At 53.2% G+C, this 12020-nt stretch overlaps 1 protein-coding gene across 3 annotated transcripts in view; it reads left to right on the forward strand.

Annotated features, from left to right (window-relative positions):
* The window catches only part of IPPK (inositol-pentakisphosphate 2-kinase), a 48320-nt gene that overhangs the window by 4959 nt on the left and 31341 nt on the right, over window positions 1-12020 (forward strand). For all 3 annotated transcript variants that reach the window (XM_058566109.1, XM_058566110.1, XM_058566111.1), the window contains 3 exons: window positions 3010-3057; window positions 5109-5204; window positions 9719-9785. In XM_058566109.1, coding sequence (XP_058422092.1) covers window positions 3010-3057; window positions 5109-5204; window positions 9719-9785 — 211 coding nt within the window. The remainder of the gene's footprint in view (window positions 1-3009; window positions 3058-5108; window positions 5205-9718; window positions 9786-12020) is intronic.

A 12020-nucleotide genomic window follows, 5' to 3' on the forward strand; every position in this document is an offset into this window, starting at 1 on the left:
ACATGAGCAGGTGTCCCTTTTAATATATTGTTTTTTGTGGTCTTTAATTTTTATTTAATACCAATTATTGCTGCTTCTCTCTGCCCCAGAAAATATAGAACATTAGAAGGCAGACAGTAAAAGCGCCCAATATTTCCCCACTAGGAAAATAATTTTTGTTCCCACGCTGGTGCTCTGCCTTCCATTATGGGCCTTGTTGGTACGTAGGAATCCCGTGTGTCCGGAATCCCATCTGCTTTTTCACTCGGCCCCCATATGTGTTGGTGCTGCGTGCACGTGTCCACGTGCAGAGCTCGGGTTCGTGCCATTGGGTGTTGGCACATTTGTGCTTTAGAGCTCTTGGAGCCCAGCTTACCCGCTCGGGTGGGTTTTCAGAGTGGATCGCACGACGTACCAGTCCTCCCGCCACAGCCTGGGACCCTCGTGCACTGAATGCTTTCTGCTCCTTTTGTAAGTGACAAGTTGCTCCCTTCGCTTTGTACGTCTTGAGGTTGTTTAATGTGGGTGTGTGTTTGCTGTGCCACTCCTCCGCTCATGGGCTTCTTCAGCTTGTTAAAATCATCCGTTCCCATCTAGTGTTCTGAGGCGCGTCCTCCAGGATGCAGAGGTGTGGCCCTGGCCTGATTCCCTGTCCTCTGGTGAAGAGCTGCCCTGCCCGGGCTGGGCAGAAACCCTCTTAAGCCCCTGCCTTCTTAATCTCACCCCTGTTTTTTCACTCTCTCACCATTTTAACCTGGACGTTAAGAAGAAGGTACATCTTGAACATCTGGCTTCCCATATTCAGTTCAAAAGGAAAGTTGTTTCCTTCATAACTGGTTAAGACCTGGTGAGCTGGTAGAGCCCTGGTCTTACCGGGTTAGGCTTCGGTGCCGGCTCCTTCGGGGAGATTGGCTCCTTCATGGGAATCTCCCCCTGGGTGGCCGAGTCAGTCCCGCTCCTCTGCAGTGGGTGGCCCTTGGACTAAGCTGTCTTTCTGCCAACGAGGGCTGATAAGGTTGATTTCTCACCTTTTCTCTGCCATCCACTTGAATGGGTGTCACCAGGCCCGGTGGCACATCCCCAGGCCTCGGCCCAGCCTGGTCGGGCCCTCACGGGGCAGTTGGCACTCACCATCCAGAATGGGTGCACCCACTGAGTGCTCGTGTTTGTGGAGACTGGCCCTCAAGGCTGACACTGCAGCTCTGTGGGGCGGGCGGGGGTTTCTGGTGACAGTTTGAATGATAAATGGTTCAGTGGAGGAAGCAGTTTTCCTCAAAGCAGACACAACGTGACATTTCCTAGCGGGCCTTGAGCAAATCGGTGGAGTCCAGGTGAGGAGTGGGTGCACGTTCAGAGGGCTGAGTTTCTGGAAGGTGCCTAGAATTAGGGTTTCCGCATATCAACTTTTGTCTTTCCCTGAATTCAGATGGAATTGTAGTTCCATGAAGATGTTCTTCGGCCAGTTGATGCCCACGGTTGAGTGTTGACGTGTGCCTGGACTTGGGAGGGGACGGTGGTGTGCATGGGCCGTCGACCTGGGCTTCCTGCAGTCTGGGCTTGGCCCAAGGAGGTGACGGCTGTCCCGGGCTTTGAGAGGAGCGTGTGTAGTCTCTGAGTTGGGCAGGAGGTGCCGGAGAGGGTGGGGACTGGGTGGCGGATCTGGTCTCCATGGTGCCGTCCTTGCTCTCAGGCATGTTTTGGTTTAGAAAGCTGCACTTTCTGAGCCTCCTTGATCACCCGCCCATGCTGCCCCTCCTAGGTCCCCGGCTCCTGAGCGTCCTCCTCCCCGCCTCGGCTCCCACGCCCTCCTCCTGCCCACTGCTTCTTTCTGGTCTCAGCCGGGCTTCCCGACTGGACTGTGGCCCTCTGCCGGGAAGCCCGTCTCCATGGCAACAGTTTCTGAAGTCCTCCAAATGGAAGTCATCTCCCGGGTTCCTGAGGCTCCGCGGCACCTCCTGGTTATTTCCTTCGAGAATGACCATCTCAAAGGCTGTACTTGTTTAAAAAGTTATTTTTTTCACATTCTTGTAACGTATATTATATGAACGTCATAAAAAATCAGAAAATCCAAATAAGCAGAACTTAAAAAAAAATTAGTTATCCCTGTTGTTGCTCCTTGGAGATGCCGTAAATTGTGATGAAATCCTTTCAGATGTTTCATACAGACTGAGCATGCACAGAAACTTTAAATACACAGAAAGTGTGTATTTAAAACTTTCTATTTTACAAACTTTTAAAAATAGTGTAACAAACCTACAGAAAAGTGCTGACGTAAGTGCATATATAGCTTGATTATCACAAAGTATATGGACCCATGATCCCATGACCGGCCCTTTCTAGAACCTTTCTCAGGGACTGTCCCACCTGCCTGAGGGGAGGTCACCAGATCCTAGTCTCACCTGTTTTTGAACTTGACATAAATAGAACTATACCCGTGCATCATTCTCCCGTATGTATATATACACACACATGAACACACACATGTATCTGTATATGTATAAGAATGGGTTCATTCTCTGGGCCCTATTCTGTAACCTTTTTCATTTATCAGGAGACACATTTAACCTCTGTATCTGTAAATACAGATCTTCCTTGTTTTCTTAGAAATGGCTGTACGGTATTCCGTGGTCTGGAATGTATCCCACTGTATTTAACCATCCCACTATTGATGGACATTTAGGTTGTTTCCATTTTATTTTGAATTATAAACAGTACTTTTATATGCAGTAGCTAAAATCTTCTGTGCATCCTTCATTATTTCCTCAACATAAATTCCTGGGAGAGGGTTGGCTGGGTCAGAGGGCACAGGTTTTCCTGGTTGCCCTTCGGCCCCAGTGAGTCCTTGGGCGTGTGACTCAGTGCTAGCCCCCTCCCAGGGGCACTGGGTGTTCTGGGCGAATAGGCTGCCCATGGGGCTCCAGCTCTGTGCTGCTGAGGATGGCCCCAAGCTGCCGGCCCCTCTCCACAGCCACCACCCTCAACCCCGGCTTTGGGTGGGTACTAATCAGATTTTGCTTTATTTCCCAATAGCGTTGTGTGGTGCTGCGTTTTCTGAAGTTTCCTCCAAATAGGAAGAAGGTAAGATCTGCGGGTTTGCCATGCAGTCATTAAAACAATTATTTAAGAAAACTTTGATTTTTTTTTTTCCTGATGCAGAAGTATTAATGCTAATTGTAGAAATTTAGATATGACACAAGCTCAGTGCAGAACGTGGTGTGTCCATCATTCCTGCAGGACCCTGTGCTTTGACCTGCTGGGTCACCAGGGGTCACCGTCGTGAGTCCCTGAGTGCTGAGCCGGGAGCCGCCCTGTCCAGTTCAGAGAGCCTGCTTGTGGCTGGGACACCCAGGGCTAGGTCTCACTCAGCTTTGCAGTGGCAGTTTCCTTACACTCTGCTGCCTCAGTTTCCCTATCTGTGGAATAATATCTATGAAAATGAAGTCTTGAACGCCGTGGTAGACAGTGTCACAAGTCACAACAGGCAGTTCAGTTGGAGCATTGGGTTTTACTCGCTGACAAACCGGAGCCAAGTGCCAGGGACGCCCTCAGAAGCTGGAGCTGTTCTGTGGGGTGCCCCTGACCGCAGGGCGGAAGTGTCTGTCCCTCGAGGAGGGGTGTTGCTGCGGCATGTCTAAACCTCAGAGGTCAGGGGTGGATGTGGAGTGGGCCTGTGGGAGCCTTCCTCTCTCAGGGTCCGGGGGGAGGGAGAGGGGCAGGGAGGTGCAGAGAGGCTGGGTGTGAGCCCCTCCAGAGCATGGGCTCTTATCTTAAAAGGGGAGAAGAGGCAGGAGCCGAGGTCACACTGCACACAGTGGGGCGGCCAGTGGTGGTGAGTGAAATTGGGCTCGAGATGAGGGTGTAGGAGGTGAGTCACCGCCTTGTCCCTGTCTGCGTCAGGGAGAGACAGCCAGGAAGGAACTGAGGCAGCCTGCTGGCCGTGGATGCGAAGGGCTTCCTAGAAAGAGAGGAGGGGACTGTGGGGGAGCCGGGGCTGCTGTGAGGTCTGGGGACTGGCGCTCCATGCCAGTGCCAGGACAGGACGGCGCAGGTGGAGGCCACCCAAGCTTGGAGCGTTTCCCGCCTCAGCTGCCGAGAGAATCTCGCGAGTGGTTCCAACGATCCTGCCAATGATCCTGCAGTGCATCCGAGTGGAAACTCAGACTCGAAAGGGCTTGGACAGCCTCCAGCCTCCCTCCTGTGCCGCTCAGCATCTCCGGAGCCCGGCTGGGGGAGGACCAGTGTTTCCTGGACGCTTCTTAGCTTTTCCTGTTTACATTTATTGAGGCAAGGCCTTCCAGGGCAACCATTTCCCTTATTATCCAAACGGCTCAGTAAATATATATAAATGGTGGGGAATCATGTGTGGTAGTTCTGTCAGAAGCTCTGTGGCTGCACCTGTGCGGAGCTCCTGGATGTGTTGTGGGGTTTTCTGTCGGGCTTTGCTCTAACACGGTTGCGTTGCACATGCTCCAGGCCGTGGTCTACATGTGTCATGGGGCTTGAGTGGCAGCTCAGTTGGGACCTTCCTGGAGCCCGAGCTGTGTGTCAGGCCCTCCTGGCCTGCCCTCGACAAGGACAGCCCCCTAGCTGCTGAGAGACCTGCCATCGCCCCTTGGACTTCTCAGTGCCCAGGGTCAGGGTGAGGGATGCAGGGCCGATTTTCTGTCTCACCCAAATCTCACAGCTTATTGGCTCTTAAGGAACATCTGACTGGGGAGAAAAAATTTTATTCTACATTCAGAGGCTGGAGAATAAAATCTAAATACCTAGTGGTTTTTGGCAGGAGACATTTTCAAAGTCAAATTCCTCAGAAGGCATGCATGGGCCACTGGTGGGATCTTGTGTGTTCCTGGGGGAGGTGGGGGCGCAGACGTGGTCCTCAGACTGATGGCTCAGAATCACGCTGGGCCGGGTAGGATGCAGGAGTGGGCCTGGGGGCCGTGGGCGGAAGCTCTGGCAGGTCCAGCAGTCTCTGTGGCCAGGCTTGCGTTCCTCTGAGTCCAGGGCCACCTGTTTCTGTTTGTGGCCGTGGACATGGCAGCCCTGCGTGTGCCGGGGCTCGTGTAGGTGTCTGAGCCGCTCCCTCAGGGGCCACGGGTACTGAGGCTTCCTGTGCTTCTCTTTTACAGACCTCGGAGGAGATCTTTCAACACCTACAGAGCATAGTGGACTTCGGCAAAAGTGTCATGAAAGAGTTTTTGGGGGAGAACTATGTTCATTGTGGGGTAAGTGATTTTTGTTCATGTGGCCTAAGTTCACGGGCATGTTCTGTATGAGTGACACCAGCTTCTCAGTGCAGCGTGGGACTCTGTGCTCAGTGCTGCCGCGTGCGTCCCTCAGAGTCCCAGGCGCTTTTCTCACTCGCTGCACTGTGAGGGGCGCAGCAGAGGGCGCTATTCCCGTTTTCCAGCTGAGAGGAATGAGGTTCAGAGACTGTCTGAGACCCCGTCCTGCTGGGAGCCCAGTCCCCACCACCCGCCCTTGTGGAGGCATCCAGCTTGCTGAGAGCTCTCCAGGGAGGCCCACACGCACCACCACTCTGCTGGGACAGCGCCTTCCCCCTCCAGAGAATGGTCTGTGTTGCTGGCTCTTTCTGGCCTTGGTAACTGAGAGGAGTGCCTGTTACAGGTGAGGTCCGCTGTTCGGACACGCAGGGAGTGGGCAGCACAGGAGGCCACAGTGGCCCTGCAGGCCTGGAGTCCCTCAGAGCGGGTGGCCTCGGTCCACGCCTGGGACGGCCGTTCTTACGTCTTGGCTTTGATGGCCGCTGCTTCTCTGCTTCTGCTGGCCTTGCCGTTTGTCTTAGATCAGAGCCCTGGACAGACGAGCAGCTTTGTCATTTTGAACAGAGAGGACTGTCTCTGTTTTGCAAATATTGTGCCTTATGTCCATCCTGAGACAGAAGATACTGAGGGGGTCGAGTGAAAGTTTCATCGAAGCTTCAGGATTGCCTGCCACAGTAGGTCTTAAACGGCTCTGAAACATCCTCCGGGGAGGGTCGTTTGATGGCTTGGGATGTACTGTGGGTGGTGCTGCTGCAGGTCCCTCGGGGCTGCAGACCTTCTTCCAGGGTGGCTTAGCTGTGGAGCTGGCAGGTTGGTGCTGCCTGTTCGCTGGGGGCCTCAGCACCTCCAATGTGGACTCACCACCGGGGCTCTGAGTGTCCTTGTGGCTCATCCCTGGCTCCCCCAGCACGCAGTCTGGGAGATGACCTGGCCTGGAGTTGTGTCAGTAATTTCCATGGCATCCTGGTGGCTTCGCAGGTCAGCCTAGGCAGTGTGGGACTACACAGGGGTGAGAGTCACTGGTGTCATCCTGGGGGTGGGCACCACCCCCCCTGAGGCCCCCAGCTGTTCAGTTGACTTGTGAAAGCCTGAAAGGCACCAGCTGTGCGAGTCCCCACAGCTCTGAGCCGCCTGTGTAGGCGCCACCTGCTTCTTGGCCTGGACGGTCTGTGAATGCGGGTGTGCCGACTCCCAGCATCCTTGAGGGAGCGTGCCCGTCTGGCTGAGTGGGAGCATTTCTCTGTTTCACAGCAGTAGGGGGCTCTAGACTTTTCTCCTGGGAGGGGTCAGCGGTGAAGAAGGGTGGTGGGGAGCTGGGGGTTCCAGCTGATGGTGGCCTGGCAGGTGGGAACAGCATCAGTGTGTCCCCTGGGGCCCAGGGCATGCTGTGGCTCCAGGATTGGTTCTTTTTGTCCACATTGGATGGGGCTCTGGGTGTACGAGGTGAGCCTACAAGGTCACATTTCAAGAATTTCTGTCCCATCGACAGCTCCTCCGCATGAAGACACCACCGAAGTGAAACACACCCTGCTCTTCCTCCAGGTGGATGTGGTGTCCCTAGAGGACTGCCACTCTGGCCCTGGACGGTTGAAATGTGGCACTCAGAGCGCATCTCTGGCCCGCAGAGGGCCACGTTCAGCGAACACCAGCGTGGGTAAACAGTGTTGTTTTCTCTGACACTGACATGAGTTAGGGCAGTGAAGCCCTGGCGAGAGCACTTCCCTCCTCTGTGTTCTGGGACAAGACATAACCAGCCCAGCGGTGAGAGTGCAGGGCCCAGAGAGAGTGACAGACGCACCCTTTGTGCCCGCGCTGCCTCTGGCCCTGCCCGGCTGGTTTGGGGACTGATCTGGGCCTATCTCCACGTGAGCTGGAGGTCAGAAACGGGAAGAGGATGTTCCCCTGTGCCTCCAGGTGTTTTTGTCGTTAAGTACCGGGGGTAGCTGTGACACTGATGGAATTTTAGAAGTTCACCTTGGTTTTGTGGACCTAGTCCTCCCGAGGCTGCACACCACCCAGGCAGCCTCAACTTCACATCTGACCTTGATGTGATGGAAGCATTGGCGGGACCGTGGCACATGATGAGTAGGAGCATTCTCTTCTCCTAAGGGAGTGTCTAGAAAACTGTAGACGTGCTGCTCACCTTCTAAGCCCCTCCAGAATGGCGGCTCTTTGTCCTTCTCTGCAGCCATCCCTTTCAGGGCATATGCCCATTAGCAGGGAAGCTGGTGTGGCCACGCCTTCCAAGTTACACTTCTGTGAGAGGAATTCTGTGGCCTTAACTATGTTCTTCCTAAGTGAATACTTTGTGCAGATGCTGGCTGAGGGCCCTGCTGATGATCGCCACCCTCCCAGGTCGCGTAGGAGCTGTCTGTTCCTCCATCTGTCAGGCAGGATGGCATGGTTCTCACTGGTTCACGAATCTGAATCAAGGGTTGGTAAATGTAGCCAAATGTTAAGAAGGATGTCTACTATAAACATTCTGACTTAAAACACAAATGGAACTCCTAAAATCAGAAATTTGAAGTTGTTTAAAGAAATGCAGTTCTACTTTTTACCTTGGTTACTGTGGACTTAGGCCCAAGCAGTAGCAGACGCTGTGTCGAGAGTAGTTGAGTCACTGTCGGCTCTGGACTTGATCCCGTTTGCTCCCCTTCATGTTTCTGTCATGCCCTTGATGACTCCTGTGTCGGCCACGACTTCTTTTCCCAGCGGGTGAGCGTTGGGATGCCTACTGTGCATTGACCAAGGTGTGTGTGGTTACCGTGACCTCCCAGTCTTGCTCTCATGGTGCATGGGGCCAAGGTGTTTCTCTGAGAGAGGATCTTGGTGCGTTTCTTTATCTTTCTTGCCACAGCATCCATCTGTCACCTGCACACTTGTACTTTTGGTTACTTTAAAGTGGAATGAGAACTTGGATTTTGTGAGATGATCTACATTTTGAATTTTCAAATTTTTATAATTCCCACTCTTTTTCATTGTTTCACTTTACCTAATTCAAGACTAAATTTTTTAGTAACTCACCTTTTATCAGTTTATAGCATGTTTACGTAAGTGACAAAATAACGAGTTAAGTTGGCACAGCAGATTGGGAAGCAAATGATCGACTGGACCAGGGTGGACTGCAGAGTCATGTCTGTGTGACAGGGTGGCCACGGGCCAGTGAGGGTGCATCCACGTGACAAGGCATCCATGGGCTGGCGTGGGTGCATCCATGTGACAGGGCAGCCATGGGTCAGTGAGAGTGCATCCACGTGACAGGGCATCCACGGGCCGGTGAGTGTGTGTCCACGTGACAGGGCATCCATGGGCCAGTGAGGGTGCAGCCACGTGACAGGGCATCCATGGGCTGGTGAGTGTGCGTCCACGTGACAGGGCATCCACGGGCCGATGAGAGTGCGTCCATGTGACAGGGCATCCACGGGCCGGTGAGCGTGCGTTCACGTGACAGGGCATCCATGGGCTGGCGTGGGTGCATCCATGTGACAGGGTAGCCATGGGTCAGTGAGTGTGCGTCCACGTGACAGGGCATCCATGTGCTGGTGAGGGTGTGTCCATGTGACGGCAGCCACAGGCTGGCGTGGGTGCGTCGACGTGACAGGGCTCCACAGGCTGGCATGGGTCCATCCATGTGACATGGCAGCCATGTGACAGTGTGGGATGGAGAAGGCACAATGTGTCAGCTGACAGGATCCTGGCATTCTCATTCTAGGCAGGTCTTTTATGTCACTGTGGGACTTCTTCAGAAGTTAGAATTCTGCCATCCTGGAAACATGGGCAAGATGGTGGATTAAATAAAAACTCTTAGTTTGGGAAATTGCAAAGAAACAGGAAAGTGGAGAGAGGTTGCTCTTTGTTTTTAGCCCAAATGCACTAAATCTTGTCCCGGAGTCCCATGGCTGATGGGCGCACAGGATGTCTCGCTGGAGATTAATATGCGATCACCCTTTTCCGTGAGCTGCTGCTCAGGTGGGAGTGTGGGAAGCCTCAGGTTGTCTGAGGAGACAGCTGGTGAGGAACATTTGCGCAGGCAGAGAACTGCCTTAGGCCCTGCCCTGCCGACCCCAGACATCACGAGGATAAGGACAGAGATGAGGTCGCCGTGAGGGCAGAGGAGGAGCTGCGTGAGGGGCACTCTGTGCAGACCGATTGTGGGTGACTTGGAGCATGCTACTGGTCACCACCATCGTGGCCACCAGCTGCTCTGAGGAGGGCCTGTCACTCTTAGCACATGGAAATGTCAGCATCTCTATTTAATCTGGACAAGTCCTTAAAGTGAAAGAGTGGCTTTTATTCCTAAAACCCACATACTGAGTATTTTTGTTTAATGTGGTAAGATATATGTAACATAATATTTACCATTTTAACCATTTTTACATGTTCAGTTCTGTGGCATTAAGTACGTTCACATTGTTGTAAAGCCCACACTGAGTATTTTGTATTTGTTCTTACAGGAAGTTGTTCAGCTGCCTTTAGATTTTGTGAAACAGCTTTGTTTAAAGATACAGTCTGAAAGACCAGGTAAGGGTTTCTAACTTATGAATTTTGTTTGTAATTTAAAATATTCCATTTGAGGGGCCGGCCCCATGGCATAGCGGTTAAGTGCGCGTGCTCTGCTGCTGGCGGCCCGGGTTTGGATCCCCGGTTCGCACCAATGCACAGCTTGTCAGGCCATGCTGTGGCAGCGTCCCATATAAAGTGGAGGAAGATGGGCACAGATGTTAGCTCAGGGCCAATCTTCCTCACAAAAAAATAAAATAAAATAAAATATTCCATTTGAGAAGTATTTGACATTATCACTCTGGTAGATGTAGTTTTCAGTAATTCTTTTGCCCGAGACTTACTATTGGGATGGGAACCTGAGGAGCTTGTGAATACAATTCTGGGCATCAGATATCCCGATCACTGCAGAGAATGTATGACCAAGAACTAACTGATAAAAACAAAGATGCATTTGGGAGAGTGAGAGGGAGCTGAAGGAATTGTTGGGGGGAGGAGGAGGGGAATGTAGGGAAGGGAATGGGTGGGCTGCAGGTGGCCTGGAGAAGTCAAAAGGAAAACCAGGGTGGACCTGAGCCATGGAGTGTGAGCCAGGCGCTAGCGGGTCTGCAGCTCTGAGGGTCTTCTCCCAGAAGCTGGAATCCACCCAGCCTGCTTATCTTCCTGGGGGAAGGTGGGAGAGGTGAATTTTTGTGGGCCATACCTCCCCCATCCCCTATGTACCTCCCTGGCATCACCTCTTGTACCCTCCCCCCATCGCCTCACGTATCCCCCCATTGCTTTGCGTACTTCTCCCCATCGCCTCAGTACCCTCCCCCACCATCGCCTCACATACACTCCCGCCCATCGCCTCTCCTACCTCCCCCCATCACCTCACATACCCTTCCCCCATTGCCTCAGGTAGTTCGCCCCCATCGTCTCAGTACCCTCCCCTGCCATCGCCTCACGTACCCTCCCCCATTGCCTCAGTACCCTTCTCCCATCGCCTCAGTACCCTCCCCCACCATCACCTCACATACACTCCCGCCCATCGCCTCTCCTACCTCCCCGCCCCATCACCTCATGTACCCTTCCCCCATTGCCTCAGGTACTTCGCCCCCATCGTCTCAGAACCCTCCCCCGCCATCACCTCACGTACCCTTCCCCCATCGCCTCACGTACCTCCCCCCATCACCTCACGTACCTCCCCCCCATCGCCTCACGTACCCTTCCCCCATCGCCTCATGTACCTCCCCCCCATTGCCTCATGTACCTCCTCCTATCGCCTCAGTACCCTCCCCCACCATCGCCTCACATACACTCCCGCCCATCGCCTCTCTACCTCCCACCCATCACCTCACGTACCCTTCCCCCATCGGCTCATGTACCTCCCCCCGCATCACCTGACGTACCTCCTCCCCCATGGCCTCACGTACCCTTCCCCCATCGCCTCAGTACCCTTCCCCCATGGCCTCACGTACCTCCCCCCATTGCCTCACTACCCTTCCTCCATCGCCTCACATACCTCCACCCCATCACCTCACGTAGCTTCCAACCTTCTCTGCCATCGCCTACTTACTTCTTTCTCCATCACCTCATGTACCTTAATTGCATTTGCTCATTTGGTAATGACAGCAACCAGGTCAAAGCCATTCCTTTTACAGTCAAAGACAAAGACATAAAGTGTATATAGTTGATGGAATTGCGTCCTCTTAACACATATCAGGCACTCGGGGTGTACGGTTGCCAATATAAAAATCCTTCCTTGTTTGATGAGGAAAGTTAAAGCAAGCAGGACACTGTGCCCTGGAGCCTCCGGTTTGGGGAGCAGTGAGGGCAGGGCTCCATGTGTGGAAAGGGCCAATGAGGGGGAGGGAGGCCGCAGCCAGGTTCCCAGCTGGGACTGTGTCTGGGATTTTTCTTCACCTAGAGGCAGACAGACTGAGGCTTGCTCTGGAGTCTGCCATCCAGCTGCCAGTGCCCCTTACCGTCATCATTTTATCTTATATTTAGCATATAAATTTATGCTACTTGATAGTAATAACTGTCCCCCATTGTGATAATGACTTGTTATCAGCCTCATTAGGTGAAAGGAAAGCCAGCTTCCCCTGGGGCCTGGAGGGCCACGACTTATGTGACTGTCCACACTGCGGCTTCTGGCAGTCAGTGCTGAGAGAATAGCGGTGTTTGAGTTTTCTGAAGGAACTAGCTTTGTGAGGAAGGTAGAGGCTGCTCCTCCTTCCTCTCTGAGCGCGTCTATTAAGGGAGTCGCAGAAT

The sequence above is a fragment of the Diceros bicornis genome, chromosome 22 (assembly GCF_020826845.1).
Source record: "Diceros bicornis minor isolate mBicDic1 chromosome 22, mDicBic1.mat.cur, whole genome shotgun sequence".
Taxonomy (NCBI): Eukaryota; Metazoa; Chordata; class Mammalia; order Perissodactyla; family Rhinocerotidae; genus Diceros; species Diceros bicornis.